This window comes from Festucalex cinctus, chromosome 19 (assembly GCF_051991245.1).
Source record: "Festucalex cinctus isolate MCC-2025b chromosome 19, RoL_Fcin_1.0, whole genome shotgun sequence".
In the NCBI taxonomy this organism is placed as follows: Eukaryota; Metazoa; Chordata; class Actinopteri; order Syngnathiformes; family Syngnathidae; genus Festucalex; species Festucalex cinctus.
In genome coordinates this window covers 2,313,909-2,334,829 of record NC_135429.1, presented here as the reverse complement: position 1 = coordinate 2,334,829, position 20,921 = coordinate 2,313,909, and the positions used below count along the sequence as shown (strand labels likewise).

Sequence of the window (20,921 nt, the reverse complement as noted above, 5' to 3'; positions counted from 1 at the left end):
GGAATATTGTGCAGTATGACCACATAAATATGGTGGATACTACATGAAAGATTGGATCCCATTCTTTCATGAGGAAAAAAAAAAAAAAAAAGTATGTTTCTAAGTATGTTTCAGACCATTTCAGACCAAAACAAAGAGATCAGAACCTGTCACTCAAGTCCTTAAGGCTTTACACTGGCTCCCAGCAATTTGCTCAAATGAACTTCAATTCATTCGATATCCAAAAACGTGTAAAAACGTTTTAAAATACTTTGCCCTTCCCTCCCCAAAATGTATTTACACGCTTTTGTATGTTTTTTTTTTATTTTATTTTATTTTTAATTTTTATTTTTTTATTTTAATGCATGCATACAGAAGTCTTTGGCGCAGCTTCTGACATGAAGAGGTCGCTTCAAGCAATGGTAGTTATTAAAAAAATAAAATAAAAAAAAATGGCCAGCAGATGGCAACAGAGTAGCAGAGCCATATTGCAACAAGCTGTTTTTTTTTCCAGTGTATTTGCCAGGAATATGAATATTGACAAAACTTAGCTATATCCTAAGGCTTTTTTTCTTTTCTTTTTTTTTTATAGCAATAGAACACAATATTCTGTGGGCCTTGCAAAATCAGTCAAAATCCAGTAAAACCGCCTGGAAGCGAAGCAGTTGCTTCAGTGAATGAGTTAATAATGAAAAGATTGTCATTCATGAGAACACACTGATCCGACTAATAATTTCTTACATTAATTGTGGGGATATGCTATTGTGATTTTTATTCTCCACACCTTTTTGCCGCATAACAACTCCCACATAATACTTCCAATTTACACTGTTCAAACTTATATATCGTCTGATTTAACTTGTAACATCAACTTTTTCCAAATTCATTTTCAATGGGACAGACATTGAACTTTTTCTAAGTATCATTTTCCACACCCACTTCCATACATATAACTTATCATTACCGGGTGTCTCAGTGGCACGGTTGGTAAAGTGCATTGTCCAGTCATCAGGAGCATCATTTCACAATTCAATTCAATTCAATTCAGTCAATTCATAAGCATTCCACATGCATTCAAATCTTAGCATTCAGCTTTCCCACGCAATTTCCCCAGAAATTGCACTTAGCATTATTTTTACAAATCTCTACTCGTGCTTACATTTTCAAATGGTCACTTTTATAACTAGCCTAGAAAATCACAATGTCTCATCACTGCAAAGTAGTCCTTGGGGTTTACCTGGTTCCCGCGGGCCAACACCCACAAGTGAGGAGAGAAAAATCAACCTTAAATGTGTGTTGAGTCATCATCATCATCATCATCATCATCATCATCATCATCCGTGTGATGTCAGAATTCCGGCATCTCTCGAGCCTTCAGCTTAGCGAGCATCTAAAGGATTAACTATGTAGGTATATTTAGCTTTTGCTTTGTGTGTCTTTTGATGCCATCACAGAAGGGTACCGGCGATAGCACAGCGGAGAAATATAATTTAGCCATAAAACTGATGAGCAGCATGGAAAGGCAGCGGAAAGCCTCTCTCCTGGAAGCTCAAATACTTTAGCGCTCATCATAAAAGAAGAATTGAAAGCGCAATGTAAAGTGAGCTGTGTTTAATCTTCAAGACAACCGCTTGTGTTTTTTTTTTTCTTACGCAAATTGCGACCTGCCCTGCTAGCACGTGCTCTCGCAGATGAAGGGGAAGGTAGCGATTTTCAAAAATATATATTTGATTGTTTTATATGTTAAAACTGTCAATGAAAACCTGACAGAAGTACTCAACGCTGGCAACGGAGATTATTTACATTGACACTTTTATATGCAAATGTCAGCATCAATGTGCACAGAGACATTTTTGTCGATGAAACTGCCGCACTAGTGGGTAGCGCATTCCGCTTCATCTGACTATTAGTGTGGATTGTAAACAAAGGGTCAAAACATGCCTTGTGAAAATTAAACTGCACTAAAAAAAAAAACTAGCCACCAGAGGGTACTAGAATTGCACAAATGGAAATCAAGCCGACTTTCTTTGACAGATGTGCTGCTTTTAATGTCGTGACATCACGATGACGACGATATATTGTGGCAGTTTTAATATCGCAATAATGCCAGTATCGTTACGTCCCTAGTAATTATCGGTGTCGGCCTTGAAAAAAAAATTGGTCTATCGCTATAAATAATTATCACGTTGGAGTGTGTTTTTCTATAACATCTGGGTACTGGTAAATGTAAATAAATTGTTTAAAAATATACATATTCTGTGTATAATATGGTGTGATGATTTTTTTTAAATAATTTTATATGGGGAAAATCTTTTTTGGTAGGTCTTTTATTAAAATTAACTAACATTGTTTTTTTTTGGGGGGGGGGGGATTATAAATATCAAAAGTAATAGTCGTATCGGTACATGGTATCGGTGACAAATTAAGAGTTGAGAAGATGTAGGCCTGCTGGTATCGGTCTGAAAAAAAGTGGTATAGAATATCTCTATTTTATGCTAATTTTGCATTTGATTTGTTTCCAAACTGAGGAAACAACATTACATTGCAACAGAAATAGTGTAGGACAGTGAATGATGTTGAAGATCCATGCTGAACAATTTGTAAGGATCTATTTAATAATTGAGTTGATTACTTCGTACAACACTGCAGTCGAGGTGTGGATTAGCCCCGTAATGCCTTTGCCTCTGTTTAAACATTCAAACAAAAATCGACCTACCCCCTGAGCCCAGTGATTCAAGATGTATCCTGTAAACAAACCTTAATTTGTTTCACCTGAGTTATGTGCTAGTAGCAGACCGCATTTTTAATGAATACAAAACCGGGGGGGTCATTAAAGCAGCAAGAAACTTTCCTGCAACTCCGATTCATTCACATTGACTTGAGACCAAAAACTATTTTCTCACAAATGCAGGCGTTCACATTGTTAAGAATGAACAAATCTGGGCGATATCGCCAAAAAAGAAAATCTCGATTTTTGCAGTCATTCAGGACGATTACGATTTTTTTTTTTTTGTCAAATATTTTTATTGATGTTTTCCATTTCTTTAGTGAGTACAAACAAGGCGGATATCACACACACACACTCAACAGGTTAATAAACAAGTTACCATCAGCTTTCGCAAAGCGAGAACAAAAATAAGTCCTACAAATTTCCATCCAAATAAGGTAAACGAAAGATAAATGGTATTCCCCACCAAAACAACACATTCAATCACACATTCACACCATGCATTCCAAAACTGAGGGAAAGGCATAAGATAATTAAATAATAAATTGGGAAAAAGAAAAAAGAAAATAAAACGATTTTAACCTAATCCATCCAACAAACGTTTAAATAAACGTTTCATTTATTCAAAAAATAATTCCTGTGCAAAATGTTGAGACACCAGTAATGTATACTGATTCTAGATTAGTTTTAACATACACTTAACATTCATAGTTTGTGCTTAAATGCCACAATTAAGTAGTTGTAAACAAACTCCATTTCCCGATTTTACAAATTTTCAACGATTCGATTTTTTTAAATGACAATGTATCGAGTTAATTCGATTTATTGTTTTACCTAACATATGAGGATGCCGAATCCGCTCTAACGTCAACATAGGACTCAGGATTTCCCTCATCGCACTTATGGGACCCAAACCTAAAAAAAAACCTACCATATAAAATGTCTATATAAAGCCCCGTCTCCATGGCAACTGTGCGAATGCTGTGCATTCGCTTGGAAGGAAATTCAGTGTTTGGGAGAGAAGTTGAAAGTGTACCTGGCAGACAACAGGGAAATGCTTCCTGCGGACATGAAGGCCATCAATGCCCAGAGGGAAGATGGCAGCTAAAGCCATCATGCAGCCCACTGCGGTCATGTTGTTCAGGTATGGTTGCGAATTCTGAATATACCTGCGGCCAAAATAAAAAAAACACATTCAGGGCGATGAGTGAACATTTCCAGAAGCATACGCAATTCATTCAGTCAATATTCATCTGATCATAAAGCGTCGACTAATTATTACTGACACACAAGGCTCCTCTTTGTCATTTTCCTATTGAGGCACCTGTGACGCAGTCTTGTATTATTATTACAGTTGCTAACAATCATCATAGCAACCATGCAAATAGAATCTTGGAGCTGTCAATAGAGAAGACAACAAGGAGTTCAATTCAAATCTGTGTGATGATGATATGCTTTATTTTTTGGCTTCTCCTGTGTAGGATGAAAGTAAACATGCGACTTCCCGTTGGATTTATTCGACAAATCAAAGCAGTTTGTTTTTGTTTATGATCACAGTAAATTCAGACATATTTTGCCACATTTCACTGCTGCATCTTTGTGGCTTGGTTGTTTTACTGCACATCAAATCTGATGATAAAAAGTAAAATATCTTGCAACTAATGTGCTGAGAAAAAAAAAATAGCTCACCAACTTGCAAATTTAGATTATGTTTGAATTTATTGAGCAGTACCTTTCTTATTGTGCGGGATATAAAAAAAAAATAAAAAATGCAAATTCATGAAAACAAGTTTTTAACACAAGCCAACAATGTGAATAACGGTATCTCAGTTGCACATTGTCCCCCCCCCCCCCCCCCCCCAGGAATGAAACCATTGTGATACTTTTCAGTCGAATGTCTTTTCATATTCCAAACCAGCAGCTACATAAGTATCTCATTTGCACATCCAATTTCCCACTAACACAATCATTCTTTTGTGCTTTGTCATCATGGTTAATGTAAACAGAACAATGACTTTTTTTCTTTTTTTTTTGCACCATTCCAAAGCCTGCTGGGAAATATCTTGCCCCTTTAACTGCATAATGTTCCACTACGTTCATTTCAGCGACTGTGATTCTTTTTGGTGCTAAGTAGCTCAGTGTTTTGTTCCCTGAAAACAACTACCAGGTAAACGTTGAAAATGACACCCCAAAGGGCAGTAAGCGTCAACCCAAACAGTAGAAATCCAATAAGGCAGCTAAAAAAAGGAGCAAAGTCCACCAAAAACAATTGGAGCTTGAACCGTTTTACATAAAACAACAGGCATGCACAATGCCCATCAAATATTTACAGATTTTCAACAAATTGCCATGAGCAATAAAGGCACTCAAATAACGGACGAAATCTCGACATATCTCTGTATAAATGCACCATTAAACATGCCTTCCTACTGTTTAAAATTGGGCAGGTAGAGGACAGGAGTTGCAGCATCCAACAGGGAACGAGTATTCCCATGTGATGCATACTGAATGACAAAACAGAAGGTAAAACTTCAACCTCACGCAGAGGTGGTAAAAGTACTCACACTGTACTGGAGGACAAGTGAAAATACTTGTGTAAAAGTAGATGGCTGAAAGTAGAAGTCCTGATTCCAAAAAAAATAAATAAATAGTGACTGAAATGTACTGGAAAAGTAGTCAGCCAGTCACTCAGTCTGTCTATCTAACAAGCTAGCTATCTACTGTATCTCACAAGCTCGCTTGCTAGCTAGCTTGCTAGCTAGCTAGCTAGCTTCTCCAGTGACATTGCTACCGTCTCCAAGATCTCAGTCTAAGATCTCAAGTTGACTTTATGTTTCTCCCGGTCTTATTTACATGACATTTTAACAAAGAAAGGAGAAATTACAGATTTCAAATTTCAAATATAGGAAAAGTAAAGGCGGAACTAAGTTACTTGAAACATATACATGAGCACAGTAATAAAGCTGTCTATCTAGCGAGCTAGCTATCTACTGTAGCTCACAAGCTAGCTTGCTAGCTAGCTTGCTAGCTAGCTAGCTTCTCCAGTGACATTGCTACCGTCTCCAAGATCTCAAGTTGACTTTATGTTTCTCCCGGTCTTATTTACATGACATTTTAACAAAGAAAGGAGAAATGACAGATTTCAAATTTCAAACATAGGAAAAGTAATGGCGGAAATAAGTTTGAAACATATACATGAGCACAGTAATAAAGCTGTCTATCTAGCGAGCTAGCTATCTACTGTAGCTCACAAGCTAGCTTGCTAGCTAGCTAGCTAGCTTCTCCAGTGACATTGCTACCGTCTCCAAGATCTCAGTCTAAGATCTCAAGTTGACTTCATGTTTCTCCCGGTCTATTTACATGACATTTTAACAAAGAAAAGGAGAAATGACAGATTTCAAATTTCCAACATAGGAAAAGTAAAGGCGGAACTAGGTTACTTGAAACATATACATGAGCACAGTAATAAAGCATTTGTACTCCAGACCTCAAGTAGCAACCTGCACCCAGTTGTTCAAAACTCGGCTATATTTTTTTAACCGCTTGTTATATGAATTTAACTGTTATCTTGCTCAAATTAACTCGCTGTTAATTTGACGTTAAAGTTAACAGGTGTATAAGGACCGCCGCTATGCTACTCAATCCATGTTGTTAAAATCTTTTGTAAAGTTGTGAAAGTAACATATATTTCATAGATATTTTTTTTTATTTTACAAGACATGACTTTGATCTATTTAAACAGTCAAGTGATCTTACAAAATGAAGACAAAAACAAATATTGGAAAGAGGTAAACATGGCGTTTTTGTACGAAGCAAGTGTGACATGTTGATATTTTCGCAGGCCATCGTAACTGGAACAACAGTCAAAAATTCGATTCAATTAGCATCCATCCATCCATTTTCTGAACCGCTTACTCCTCACAAGGGTCGCGGGGGGTGCTGGAGCCTATCTAAGCTGGCTATGGGCAGTATTTGGGGTACACCCTGAACTGGTCGCCAGCCAATCGCAGCAATATGATATAATAGCAATAGACATAAGACATACTCCATAAGAAACAAACATAAGTAAAAAAAAAAAAAAAAAAAAAAAAAGTTTGTGGATTTATTCAGAATCGGTTTGCCACAATAAAGTCAGTTTTTCTATAAGATATGGAAAAGATGGCAGACATGGAAGTAAACAAAATGAGGAATTGTGGGATATATTTGATATATTTGTGCTAACCAGTGACGTTAACCACACAGTTAACTTTGACAGCGCGTAAGTTAACTAACCGTGTTTTGAAGACGGCATATTTAACGGTCGGTTAGCTAACGGCGGGTAAGAATTTAAACACTGGCGGTTAGAGGTTAACCTGTGGTTAAAATAACCGAGACTTGAACAACCAGGCGATGGATACGTTTCACATTACAGTGAGCACAAGAAACACAAGTTCATCAGTATATCAAAAGGAGCTTCATGGCCATCAAAAGTACTGCATGTACCTGACACTGCTGTTGTAGATATTGAAAGTAAGGCAGATGATGCCCAGCAGGATTCCCACACCAGAAAACACAGACATGGACACAAATAGCTTCTGGGAGAGGTAGCGGAACTTCTCAATGACCATCGTCTGGTCTGCAGGGGGTCCAGAGCCTATAAAAGGGAAAGACAAGGACAATGAGAATGTAGAGGTTGTTTTGGTGATGATCGTTGGAGTGAATCCGACATTGCCAGTTCCGTTATTACGGAGTGTGTGACTCCATTAGACCATTGGAGCAAGGGAATGGGCCCCTGATGTATGCGTCATATCGAGGAACACACTTGGAACAGAAAATGGTTCACCCAAATGACCCAAATCTCCTGCGCAATAAGCTCAACATCGTGTACAGTGGGACCTCCATATAACAGACCCGACAGACCCCACATTTGTGTAACGTTTGATTTTCTAATGCCTCATTTCGAGGAACACAGACGGACTCATTTCTCATTTTGATGATTTGGTCTGCTTTCTAGTTGTATATTTGTCTTCAACTACCAGCACACTTTAAGTACGCCTCCACCAGGTACAATTCAAGAGCTGCATTAAAGCGTCCATCACTCTTGATAGACACAGCCAGCGAGCAATTTATTTTGACACGTTTATTACTACGGTTGCAGATTGCTTGAATTGGTTTAGAAACTCCACTGTACTGTACAAAGAGGAGTGAATGATCTGGTGCTCCCCTATGACACACTACAAAAAAAAATTAACATATAGGAATCTCTCTCAGAAAGCTTTTATCAGTGGCAAGCCGTCAATGACGGGCAGCCATTTTGTTGACGGTTGACGATTAATGGCAAACTTCGGAAAAAAATTGACGATCTAAGCCTTGACGGTTCGTCAACGTGGTCGGCAAATCCGTCAGTAAATTTGGCAATCCGTCAATGACAGACGTCCCATTTCGGTGGCGGATTGACGACTGACGGATTTCCGCATCTTTTGCTGCCACATCTTTCCTGGGACTGCGCAATCGTCCCTGATCAGTTACATGCTACAACAAATGCAAATCCACGGTGTAGTTTGAAAATATTAAAACACAAATCAAAGTTCAGTTAATTGTCATTATCTTTACCATGTGGTGTGCTGGAACTAATAGTAAATATCCAGTAGGAGACATTAATAGGTCAGACTCTCCTATGTTACTGTATGTACTGAACGTGGCATGTTCAAGTCATATGCTGCCAAAAACGTATAAATACGTTCTATTTTAAATATTACCAAAGATATATTTCAACTTTTTTTTTTTTTTTTTTAATGCTAGAGCATACAGAAGGCTTTTCCGCAGCCGCTGAACTATAGAGAACGGTTGAAGCAACGGTAGTTATTACAAAAACGGCCAGCAGGTGGCAGCAGAGTATAAGAGATCAACCAGGGCCATGTTGCAACAAGCCCAGTGTTTCAGCAGATTTGTGAATGATGAAACTTAGCTATATTCTAATGCGAATTGCTGCAAAACAGAAACAGATATAAATACTTTTTTTTTTTGTTTTTTGTTTTTTCCCTGGTGATCTTTCTTTTGGTAGGTTCCATGTTTTTATAGCAATAGAACACAACATTCTGTGGGCCTTGCATCATCAGTCCAAATCCAATAAAACAACCAGGAGCGAAGGGGGAAAATGGCTGGGAGAGAATGAGTTAATAAAGGCTCAGTCAAAAGACGACAAGCGCATTCTGACCTGTTCATGTACGCTGGCTCAACATCCGGCACACGTGGAGATAAAATTCCAGGTGAATTCAACGAACTAATTGAACTAATAAATGAGCGTACAATTCAAGGGGGTTAAATATACGAATGAAAAGGGTCGCAACGTGACAGCTGGGTTGACAAGATTTCTTCAGACAGTGTTTTTAACTCATTCACTGCCATTGACGGATATACACGTCAATGGGAACGGAATTGACTTAACTCATTCACTGCCATTGACGGATATACACATCAATGGCAGTGAATGGGTTAATCTAAAGAGTGTCTCGGACTGCGGGTCTTTCACCTTGGCTTTCTTATTCAAGCACATTTTTCAGCGTTTATTCTGGTCAGGGATCAGATAAACGCCAGAAAATCCCAACCCAGCCTGGAGCTATTTGACCTTGGCAGAGTGACAACGCAGGACACAAAGAGACTTTCCTCCCTTTTGATTTCCTTCAACCTGAAATCTGTCATGTAGGCACATTGCAGTCTGCCAGTATAGCTTGTTGGATGCGTCATGATTTTGTGTACTGTATGTGATGATATTACCATCTGAAGATCAAGGACCAGTAGGATGTACTGTATTGAATTCAGACTATTCCCATTGCATTCTGCCATAGAATTTCACATTTTTCTAATCCCTTGCCTTAAAAGTGTCATTCAAACATTTTCACAGACACGCTTTGCTGGTGCAACTCCACAGCGCTTTCCCCTACCACGGAGCTTGACTTAAAATGATTTTTCATCTGATGTTAGTGGCTTCATCTTCTGGTAGCTTTGGTAGACTTGGCACGACAAAACTTTATCAAAACAGATAAGGGCATGAGCGCAAGTCTGCCCTCTCATCACAGGATAAATTCCTGTGTAATTTGTCCGGTTTTCCTTGAGGAGAGGTGGAAAGCCGACAGCGGATAGTTGGCACGCGCGAACCATCGCGATAAACGGGCGTCTCGCCAGAGGAAGCTCGGCTTTGCAAACCGGAAGGCCGACAGCTTCCGCGCATGCGCAATGAGAAATAAAGTTGTTAGTTCTGAGGGATTTCTAAAACGTGACCCCCCCCCCCCAAAAAAGCTGGCAGTCAAGCAGCGTATCTGAAAACGACACGCATGCGCATAATTGGCTTATTGGCGAGCAGTCAGTGGCTTTGCGTCCCGGAGATCGAGGGCCGGAAAATGCCAGATTTCATGCCCGAGGGGGCTCCAGCGGTTTCGGCCGCGCTCCGCGCTCCTCCGGCCCTTCTCCAGGAATGCTCCAGCAAAAATAGCATTTCAAGTGGTCGTCCTACTGGAGTAATCATCATGAAAACGGGGAAGTATTTCGTCCCTCACTTTCAAGAATGCAATGTCATTTTTTTTTCCTTCTCCCGGGTTGAGCCCACATCATGGGCACGAGCCAGTTCCGAATATAGGAAATTCCAACAAATTGGCAAATTGTGATTTTGTCATTTCACTCACCACGGAGCTGGTTACATTACAGTGTGTGCATATCAATCTGCGTCAGTCCTGAACGTTTCCGCTTTAATTTTATACCTACACAGCGGTATAAAATAATTAAATAATATTTAATATTGAAATTCATAATAAAAATTTTCAGCTCGCGCCCTTGCGGGCACTCGCTCGCATATGTGACACTTCAGCATGCTCACTCCAAAGACTCACTCGCGGTCATATCCAAAAGTCACTTTCGGAGCTACGGTCAACAGGCTACACAGGAAATCTATGAGCTCTTTTTTTCCACAGATGGGAGATGACCAGCGCTGAGCCATGCAACACCTTTTCTGCATTCAAAATCATTCTGCTCTTTTATTTTTTTATTTTTTTTTATTGGATTCCACCTTGGTCATCAGGCATTTTTTTTTTTTTTTTTTATTTTTTTTTTTTTTTTTTAACGGCAAATGCGATTGAGTCAGGATTCATCGCACTAAATAAATAATTAAGTAAATAAATTTGTCATCTGAAATAGGGGGTGTCACTCTCCCTCAAAAATGTAGAGTACGCCTACATGTGAATACATGTACACTCTTTCCTAAATGTTTGAGTATTCTTGGGCTAACATTAGCGAGCTAACCTTACGGGGAACATGTTTTTTTTGGGGGGGGGTTTAGCACCCTGAACCGGGAACACGACTGTGGAAACAAATCTATCATTTTGTATCTGCAGTGTAGGTTTTACTGCAATGGGAAAAATAACGAGGACAAGAAAACAAAATGTTAATTTGCAAAAATGTGACTTTAAGTCAGTACACTTTTTTTTACATGTGCATGACGGTGGTGCGTTTGTGTGTGTGTGCATATGTAACAGGAAGTCCCGTGCCCTTGATGGTGCGATCGGGATATATGTTACCATGGCGACAAGCCCCATAATGGTTACCACGGCAATACAAGAGCGAGGCACTGATGCAGCAGCGGTTGCCACGGAGAGAAGAGGAGAGATTGTGAGCAAATACAGTGAGGTGAGACAGAGGCGGAGCCAAGATATGAGAAGGGTGAGAGACGGACACAAACGGATATTAGGAAAAGGACAGATTGGACAGAGCGAGAGCGCAATAAGAACAAACGCACAGGCGATATTGAAATAACACTGAAATAACTTCAAACTATCAATTCAATATATATTTTAGGGATGTAACAATATCCAAATTTCACGATACCATATCACGATATGAAGCTGACGATATAATTATCACGATATTGTGGGGAGGTTGGCGATATTTTAAAATGACACAATATTGTAAAAAAAATAATAATAATAAAAAAATAAAACTCATACTAAAAAAATATATATAAAAAAATAAAAAAAGAGCTCATACTAAAAAAAAAAAAGCACAATATTGTACTTTGTACATGACAGCAATACATATAAACTACCCCTAATCTCTCTAAAAACTATATATTGAGGCATTTACTCGCTAATGCAAGCCCACATCGAGTTTCTCCACGTACTGACTCGCTTCACAAGCATATTACAATCGCCTTCATCTGACAATTAGTGTATTAGAAGGCCCAAAACATACCGGATGAAAATTAAACCACACTCCAAAAAAAAATAGCCACCTGAGGGTGATAGAATTACACAAATGGAAATCTTTTTTTTTTTTTTTTTTTAACAGATGTGTAGCTTTTAAATATCGTAAACATGACGACGATATTGTGGCAGTTTTAATATCACGATATGAGGATATTGCCGCTATCGCTACATTCCTAATATATTGTAGAAAAATATGACTGAAATTGAACTGATGAAAATCAGTTCAATTTCAGCTAAAACAAAAAAAAACAAAAAAAAAACAAATGAAACTGGACTGGACACATTGTTTTTTTCAATTCCTGACATTTTTGTTTTGTTTTTAGCCAATTTGGGATGTTTTTAAGATAGCTAGCGTGTTTTGCGTCAGTCTCCTTTTGGAGGATCTCCTGCATGAAAGCATGATTTCTCATGTCGAGCATCGTTGGCATTGTGACAAAACAGCAGTTCTTTTTTTACTCTGCATAGACTGAAGACACCCCGTGTCAGATGTAGCAAAGCAGCCCCAAAGTAAGTTCTGTTCAGTTCTCTTCCGGATGAATGGAAACGTTTCGAAACCTCGCACCTATGAATTCTGCATTTACTCCATTTTCAATTTCTGGAGGTGTAATGCTGTACTCCCCTATTAACTCATTCACTCGCCGCCATTTTCATATTTCGCAATCCTGTTCGCTCCCGGCTGTTTTACTGGATTTTGACTGATTTTGCAAGGCCCACAGAATATTGTGTTCAATTGCTATAAAAGCATGGAACCTACCATAAGAAGGATTAAAGTCTCTTCTTTCATCAGGAAAAAAAAAAGTATGTTTCTATCTGTTTCCGTTTTGCAGCAATTAGCATTAGAAGAGAGCTAAGTTTCATCAGTTTTCACAAATCTATTTAAAGTTGTAAGTAATTGAGCTTTTTTTCTAGATGGCCCCGGTTGATCTCCTTTGTTCTGCTGCCACCTGCTGGCCGTTTGTGTCATAACTACCATTTCTGCAACCGTTCTTTGCAGTTGAGAGGCTGCATCAAAGCCTTCTGTATGCTTTAGCATTAAAAAAAAACCAAAAAAACGTATAAATACGTCTTTGGGACACTTACAACATAAAAAAAAACGTATTTACACGTTATTGGGAGCAAATGAGTTAAAAACTAGGCTATACCCCCAAAAAGTCCTCAGTGTCTTCTGGTTATTTTTAGTGTTGTCACCACTTTGGCTGAACATTTTTAAAAGGACGTCAGGGTGACTGGCTGTCACACAACAAATACTGGCCAACTGGCTCCTTCCCCTGTCCAAAAGCATCTGTTGACCTTCCGTCCAGATGGTCCAGGCAGACATGCTGGAGGGCGCATGACCACATAGTAAAGAGGTCGGTGCATTCTTTGGCTTCCCTCAGGTTTATCACAGCAAGAGGAAAAAGGTCGCTTGACTGACCTTGCTCGACGGTGGCTTGGTTACAAAAATGTGTTTCTATTTTCTTTCTTTTTTTTTTTTTTTTAAATGGAATCATAACCTTCTAAAGGAATTTTCACTGTACTTTTTTTTTTTTTGTAATGAGCTGTATTTTTACACCAAATTTTTGGTCATGGTGGCCATTTTCTTACTTTTTCATTTTATTTTATTTTTATTTATTTTTTTAATGGGATCACAACCTGTTTGAAGTCAAATAAGTCAACAATAGCCAATAATTATTGGCGACCGCTTTTATCGTGCATCCCTAATAATAATACAAATATTTCTTCAACTTGTGCTTTATAAACACAGATGTGGAAGACAACTCCTATCATTTATAGTTTCCCTGTCGATTTAACGTACATTTCCACATTTGCTGGCGCGACATATTTTGTGTGTTCAGGGAAGCTGAAACGACACAAGCGCTCACTTTGCCTCCGTCCTGATTAGGAAACACATTTTCATCCCTCAAAGTCAAGGTCATGGACGCCCAACGCCATCACCTCACAGATTGCTCTTTCTCGTTATGTTTGTTCCGCCTCACGAGCATCTTCTATTCATTGCATCACTTCCACTGTCACCGACGTGACATTCCGCTGCACGTTTCATTCGTAAACGGAATGTAACATTAGTTGTGTCGCATGTCGTCGGATAGCTTCTGCGATAGGTTAAAGGATCATAAACAGTCGCGCGCGATCAAGCCCGGATGATTGATGAACGTTCACGATGCAATTTGAATGTCGAGCGCTGGAGGCTGCGGGAGGGCAATAAAACCAGGAAGGATTGAGGACCAGGCCTGGTAAGGGTGCAGGGTTAGATAAAAACAGGAGATGAGATGGTGGAAGGAGGGTGAGAGACAGTGATAAAGAGGGGGGGGGGGGGGGGGGGGGGGGGGGGGGAGGGGTAAAAATGTCTCTCACCAATCCATTTGTCATTCCCATACCAGGACAGATTGCCTTTCGTGCTGTCGTAGTAGCCAATCTTCTTATAGCTTCCTCCTGCGAGGGAAAGAGAGCAGACTTGAGCGCTACTAGAAATGTTGTCCAACTTGCATTTTCATATCAGCTCAATAACTCATTGCTCAGCCTGGCTCGTTATTGTTTACCTTCTGATCAAAAAACACGTTTTCCACCCTTAACAGCTTGACAGTTATCGATACAAGAACCTGCTTACGAGGGGTGTGAATTGCCTCGTGCCTGACGATTCGATTCACATCACGATTCGATACCGATTAACCCCGATAAGAATTTATGTTTTGATTGTTGCGATTTTTTTTTTTTTTTGGACTTAAATTTCGAAAATGCTATTCCGTAAACTTGGACATGTACAAGCAAACATTAACTGCCTATTTAAAGTTAACGAGCAATATCGATTCTGACGCCTGCGTATCGATGCGTGTATTGTAATGAGGCCTGCGACGATATATTGCCATATCGATTTTTTGAGCACACCCCTACTTTTGACCCATCTGTTTTTAACTCATTCACTGCCAATGACGACTATAGACGTCAAAAATCCAAGCAAACAGTCAGTGTTAATTTTGAAATAAATAAATAAATAAAATACAATTTAAATTTTAATTAAAAAAAATAAATTTTAGTTATAGTCTTCTGACTAAATTTCATTAAAGCCTTAGTCACAACTCAGTCACCTGATTGTATTTTAGTTTTAATCCAATTTTAGTCAACAAAAATAAAGAGCAATTTTAGTCGACTAAAATGGACTTTTAGAGGCCGAGACCCGGTATGTGGTCTCACTAAGACCAAGACCGATCACAAGAACGTCAACGCCCGTGTTGTACGCACGATAGTGGCACTTAGCGATGAAATTGTTGTCATCGTTGTTATCAATAACAACAATGATTAATAACTATGAATGAAAACAATGAATAACTAAAACTTACATTCAAATTTCTTGTCAAAATTTGCACTGGCTGTTTGCTTGGATTTTCGACGTCTATAGTCGTCATTGGCAGTGAATGAGTTAAGAGTGCGCGATATAAACTGCAAATGTACAATTTGATAGTAAGTGCAAAAGTGTTGGATGCGTGTTGACCTCATTATTTTTATGAATTCCATTTTAAAGCTGTGCCATACCTTGAAGCTGTTCAATGAGAGTCCAGGCCATCCGGGAACCTTGAGCATCAAATATGACGTGACCCTGGAAGAAACGGGCAGAATCGGAATGTTTTAACAACCCTCTCGATGTATTGCACTTTGCACCGCTCTCTATATTCATCCGTCTAATAATATCTCATTGCTGATCCCTATTTCACTCCCTGCACCTCATCATGTGCTCAATTTCTCTTGGAGTTTTTTTTTTTTTTTTTTTGTACTCACTGAAACTCCTTCGAAGGAGCTGGTGTTGAGGGCGCGGTAGATTTCAGCCGTCACGTCCCGGTTGTTGTAATTGAAATCTTCCAGGCGGCGGCCCTTGGCCTTCAGCGGCCCCACCGTCTTGTTGAGAGCCAGCGCGAGAGCCCACACGGCGTCGTAAGCGAGGGGGGCTTCTTGGAAACCGCCAGTCTCGTCAGAGTTTTTACCGCCCAGCTTTGACATCAGTTGCTCCAGGAATTCCTGGGAGGTCTAGCAAGAAAGGGGTTTTAGGGAAGATCTGTGATCGGCGCTGATTCCTCTACTTACGAAGTTAATTGGTTCTGGAAGAAAGTTCTTAAGTCGAAAATTTTGTAAGTAGAGACGCATTTTCCATGTAAATGCCCTAATCCGTTCCAAGCCTCCCAAAATTCAGACATAAATGTTTTATAAAGCATTAAAAAATGCATCAAAACATGTAACAAATGCAAGTTACAATTTGATTATTGCGCAATAAATGAGAGTTGTGCGTAATGTAAAAAACAAAGAATAGAGTAAAGAATCAAAATGATGCTCGTTTTTTGCCCTCTTTGGTTCATGTTCTCCTCTCTCAGAAGTGTTTTTTTTTGTTTTTTTTTTGTTTTTTAAAGCCAAACCCAGAAAACAGGTGAGCCATGATTGGTCGTTAGCTACTTCCTCAGCACAGGTGATGTCATCATCAGTCGACAGCAAGTAGAAAAATGACTTTCTAAAGGTACTAATTGTATGTGGAAAATATGGAAGTTACCACTTTAATTATAGACAAAATATGAACTTTTTACTGCTGAAAATTGTTCGACGAGTTTTGGGCCATTTGGAATAAGAGCATGTTTCATTTTTAAAAATCAAGTTGTCACATTAATGGTGATGTTTTTTTTTTAATGATATATCTTCAATTCCCCCCCCCACACACACACACATTTTATGGCATTTTTTTTTAAATCACAAAAAAAATGTACAATTTAATACTTACGTCTATCCCACTATTTTTATTTTTTTTTTGCATTTCTATTCATTAAACTCTTTTACTGCCACACGTTATGGAAAAAAATAAATAAAAAATCCAACACCTGCACAGTGCCATATCGCTGATTACATTTCATTGTAATTCCATATACCAGCAGCCCATTGAAAAAAAAGAGACAACGCTGCCATCTGCTGGCCATAGTTAGCTGGTTTTTTGATTCCACAACCCATTGACCGGGCAGCGCTGCATTTAGACGTTGCTCCGTCCATTGACAAAAAAAAAACCAAACAAACAAAAAAAACGTAGATGACGTCATTTCACATTTATGGCAACATACATCGTGATTTTACTCATCGTTATTAAACGTTTTTGGCAGTCAAAGAGTTAAGAAGCTCTTTGCTACATATCAGCATTATTGCCATCATCTAATTAAAAAAAATCATTTAATTACTGCCAGCCCAGTCCAAAGGAATCTTTGACGTCTATATACGTCTATGGCAGTCAATGTGTTAAAACTATCCTTCATGGCATATACTGTTGTAAGAAGACTGATATTATACACATTAAAATGTACAACATATTTTGTATAGTCTTTCCATAAAAGCTTACATTGCAGACGAGTGCATATTGTCTTCCATTCTGAATTGCAAGAGACAAGTGTCCCATACTTAATTCTGTGCGGGTATAGAAGCATATCACAGGGACTAAAACAGGCTAGCGTCTTTTTACATCAATTATTAAGCCCTTAAGAAATGCTACGATGCCTATTCACCCAAAAGCAAAACAGTCAGTGGTCCAAAAGTCATTAATAATGACTCGTGTTATCATGTCTTGAACGCAGCGAAGAGCAGCGCCTTCTCAAACCCTTTGAAATCGACACCGTTAAATCTTTCATACCATCGTTCTGTGTTCCCGTTTCATGTTTTCAAGAATGAGACGAATGAAACGACAGCCTTGACAGAGGACAGCGTGAGAAATTTGAAAATATGGAAATAAATACGTGGCTTTTCATGAACCTCTTTTAAGGTCACTGAATGATCGCATAATCGAATTAACCTTTGAACGGCTCGGAGCAATTCATAACGTCAAAATAAAGTCATTGCCGGTTGGAAACAGGTGCAGAAAGTCGAAGTTTATTGTGATCAGAGCGATTGTTGAGGATGGTGCGGCATGATGAAGTGATGCTGAATGGAAATGTGCTCAAGCGCTGATAAGGGAATGAGGACGAAGAAAGCTGAAGCATGCGACAGGAGATATTTTGCTTTCAATGCTGCCGACTTGAGCCGTGATGCAGTTTCCGAACAATAACACTGAACCGACATCCATTCGAAAGTTTTGGTTGAAAAGTAACGAAAGGTTTTACAGTGATACTGTGTAACTATTTATGAGATGACTTATTTGAAAATTGGTGTTATTGTGTACAGCAACGCACTTGAATATTGTAACCTAGTCCGCAATCACAAGAAGGAGTCATGCCATATCTCTCACATTCAGTCCAGTCAGGGCGACCGGTCCTCTCGCATTCAGTCCAGTCAGGGCGACCGGTCCTCTCGCGTTCACGGCCAGTCAGGGCGACCAGTCCTCTCGCATTCAGTCCAGTCAGGGCGACCAGTCCTCTCACGTTCACGGCCAGTCAGGGCGACCAGTCCTCTCGCGTTCTCGGCCAGTCAGGGCGACCGGTCCTCTCGCGTTCACGGCCAGTCAGGGCGACCGGTCCTCTCTCTCATCAGTCCAGCCAGGGCGACCGGTCCTCTCGCATTCAGTCCAGTCAGGGCGACCGGTCCTCTCGCGTTCACTCCAGTCAGGGCGACCGGTCCTCTCGCATTCAGTCCAGTCAGGGCGACCGGTCCTCTCGCGTTCACGGCCAGTCAGGGCGACCGGTCCTCTCGCGTTCAGTCCAGCCAGGGCGACCGGTCCTCTCGCGTTCAGTCCAGTCAGGGCGACCGGTCCTCTCGCGTTCACTCCAGTCAGGGCAACCGGTCCTCTCTCATTCAGTCCAGTCCAGTCAGGGCGACCAGTCCTCTCATTTAGTCCAGTCCAGTTAAGGCGACCACTCCTCTCATTTAGTCCAGTCCAGTTATAGCGACCACTCCTCTCATTTAGTCCAGTCCAGTTATGGCGACCAGCCCTCTCTCGTCCAATCCTGACATGGCGACCGGCTTCCCCTCGTCCAGTCAGGTCTGGGCGACCAGTCCTCTCATATCCCGTCCAGCCATGGCAACCCGCTTCTCCTCGTCCAGTCAAGTCTTGGCGACCAGTCCTCTCACATCCCATCCAGTCTTCGTTCGCTCACCTTCCTTGTTTTCTGTCAAAGTTGTTGCGATTGTCCTTCCTGCCACGTGTGCCCACATTTGGGTGCATCCCTCACATCCACGCAGCCTTCATGACAGATTCATCTTTTTTCCCCAGACACAAACATGATCATTTATCTTCTGGGAGCGCAGACTAAACAAGATGTTTATTATTGTGTGTGTGAGTTTTAGTGGCAGAGCGCTGTGCCACGCTCGAAACATTTTTATTATGTTGGACTAAAAAACGCGCAGTACACCCAAACATCGCCGAGAATCGCCCTCGTTCCGTTCTGTATTCGTGCTTACCAAGTTGGAGGCTCCTCGCACGGTCTCTGGGTTGAGCATGACGATCTCCGTGGTCACGTGACCTTCTACGGCTTCTGCCATTTGCTCCAGCGTGCAGTTGACGGACGGATCGTTGATTTTGAACCAGTTGTCGGCGTACCAGCCGATGAGGAACCACACGTATTTCTTCCCGTACAGCTTCTCTTTGTATACCTGCGGCGGGAGACAAACGTCACACGTAAGCATCTACTGTCAGACATCTCATGGGTTGATATTAAATATTTCATATTTTTTTTTTGGGGGGGGGGGGGGGGTGAAATACAGTTTGAGTCCCTTTTTGTTTTCTAAAAATGCTTCATTGTTTTGCATTTATGCAGTTGTGTAGGAAAGCCCGAGTTTAGATGTGATTGAACTTTGACCCCCACCATCACCCCTGAGACAATCTCATATTCATATTCATATTCAAAGAAGATAATTTAACGTTAGTGCTCTGCATACTGGGTCACTTGGACCTCGGAGGAGTTTTGAGATAATGAGAGTTTGCGCGTGAGAGGAGAATTGATGTGCTATGTAGTTCTTTTTTTTTTTTTTATTATTATTGCTCCAAATGTCAAGCGCTGAATATTGTGTTCTATTGCTATAAAAATATGGAACCTACCAAAAGAAAGATTAGTCTCTTCTTTCATCAAAAAAAAAAAAATAAAAAATTCTGTCTCCGTTTTGCAGCAATTAGCATTAGCGTGGGGAAAACAGCCTTTTTGCAACATGGCCACCTGCTGACCGTTTTTGTAATAACGACCACAAAAGCTATGTTATGTACAAAAGCACAATATCGTGCTTCTTTTTTTAGTATGAGCTCTTTTTTTTTTTTTTTTTTTTTTTTTACAATATTGTGATCTTTTTTTTTTTAAATATCGCCAAAGCCCCCCACAAAATCGTGATAATATTGTATCGTGATGTTTGGATATCGTTACATCCCTACTAAAGAACGGAATAAGGTAGAAACATACTTTTTTTTTCTGATGAAAGAATGGAATGCGATCTTTCGTGTGGTACGAGACCTCGTATACGTAAGTGAAAGCACAAAATATTCTGTTTGCTTTGAAAAATGAGTTAAAATGCTCAAAATCGGCTGGCACTGTTTTTTTTTGTTTTTGTTTTTTGTAACGTGTGGCAGTAAAAGAGTTCAAGAGTGTGGTATTGACTAATGAACCATTTAAAAACAAACGAGCTAAAAAAAATAAATAAATTAGCATTGTAATAAAATAAACAGCACTGTATTGTAGGGATGTTAAAAAAAAATCGATTCGGCAATATATTATGACATCGATTTTTAACACATTCGATGCCAGCCCAAAAATGCATCATTTGACGTCTTTTTCCGTCAGTGGCAGTGAATGAGTTAAACATCCATTTTTGATGGAAAAATATTCAACAAAATGTCTTACTCACCTTAAGCATGGAAGAATGTTATAGTAATGGAGCATTAAGCCTTAATATTTGATTTCAATGCTGTTCAAACATGAAACAGATTACAACCTGTATAAGTTTCAGATAAATAAATAATACATTTTCATACAAATCTTACATTGTACATGTACAAGTTTACTGAATAGTATTTTCTAAATTTGAGTAAAAAAAAAAAATCGCAACAA

General features: G+C 39.6%; 1 protein-coding gene across 3 annotated transcripts in view; it reads right to left on the bottom strand.

Annotated features, from left to right (window-relative positions):
* Positions 1-20,921, bottom strand: part of gabbr1b (gamma-aminobutyric acid (GABA) B receptor, 1b) — a 108,372-nt gene that overhangs the window by 18,477 nt on the left and 68,974 nt on the right. For all 3 annotated transcript variants that reach the window (XM_077507748.1, XM_077507747.1, XM_077507749.1), the window contains 6 exons: positions 19,288-19,479; positions 15,712-15,957; positions 15,469-15,532; positions 14,293-14,370; positions 7,190-7,340; positions 3,744-3,876 (listed from right to left, as the gene is read on the bottom strand). In XM_077507748.1, the coding sequence (XP_077363874.1) occupies positions 3,744-3,876; positions 7,190-7,340; positions 14,293-14,370; positions 15,469-15,532; positions 15,712-15,957; positions 19,288-19,479 (864 nt within the window). The remainder of the gene's footprint in view (positions 1-3,743; positions 3,877-7,189; positions 7,341-14,292; positions 14,371-15,468; positions 15,533-15,711; positions 15,958-19,287; positions 19,480-20,921) is intronic.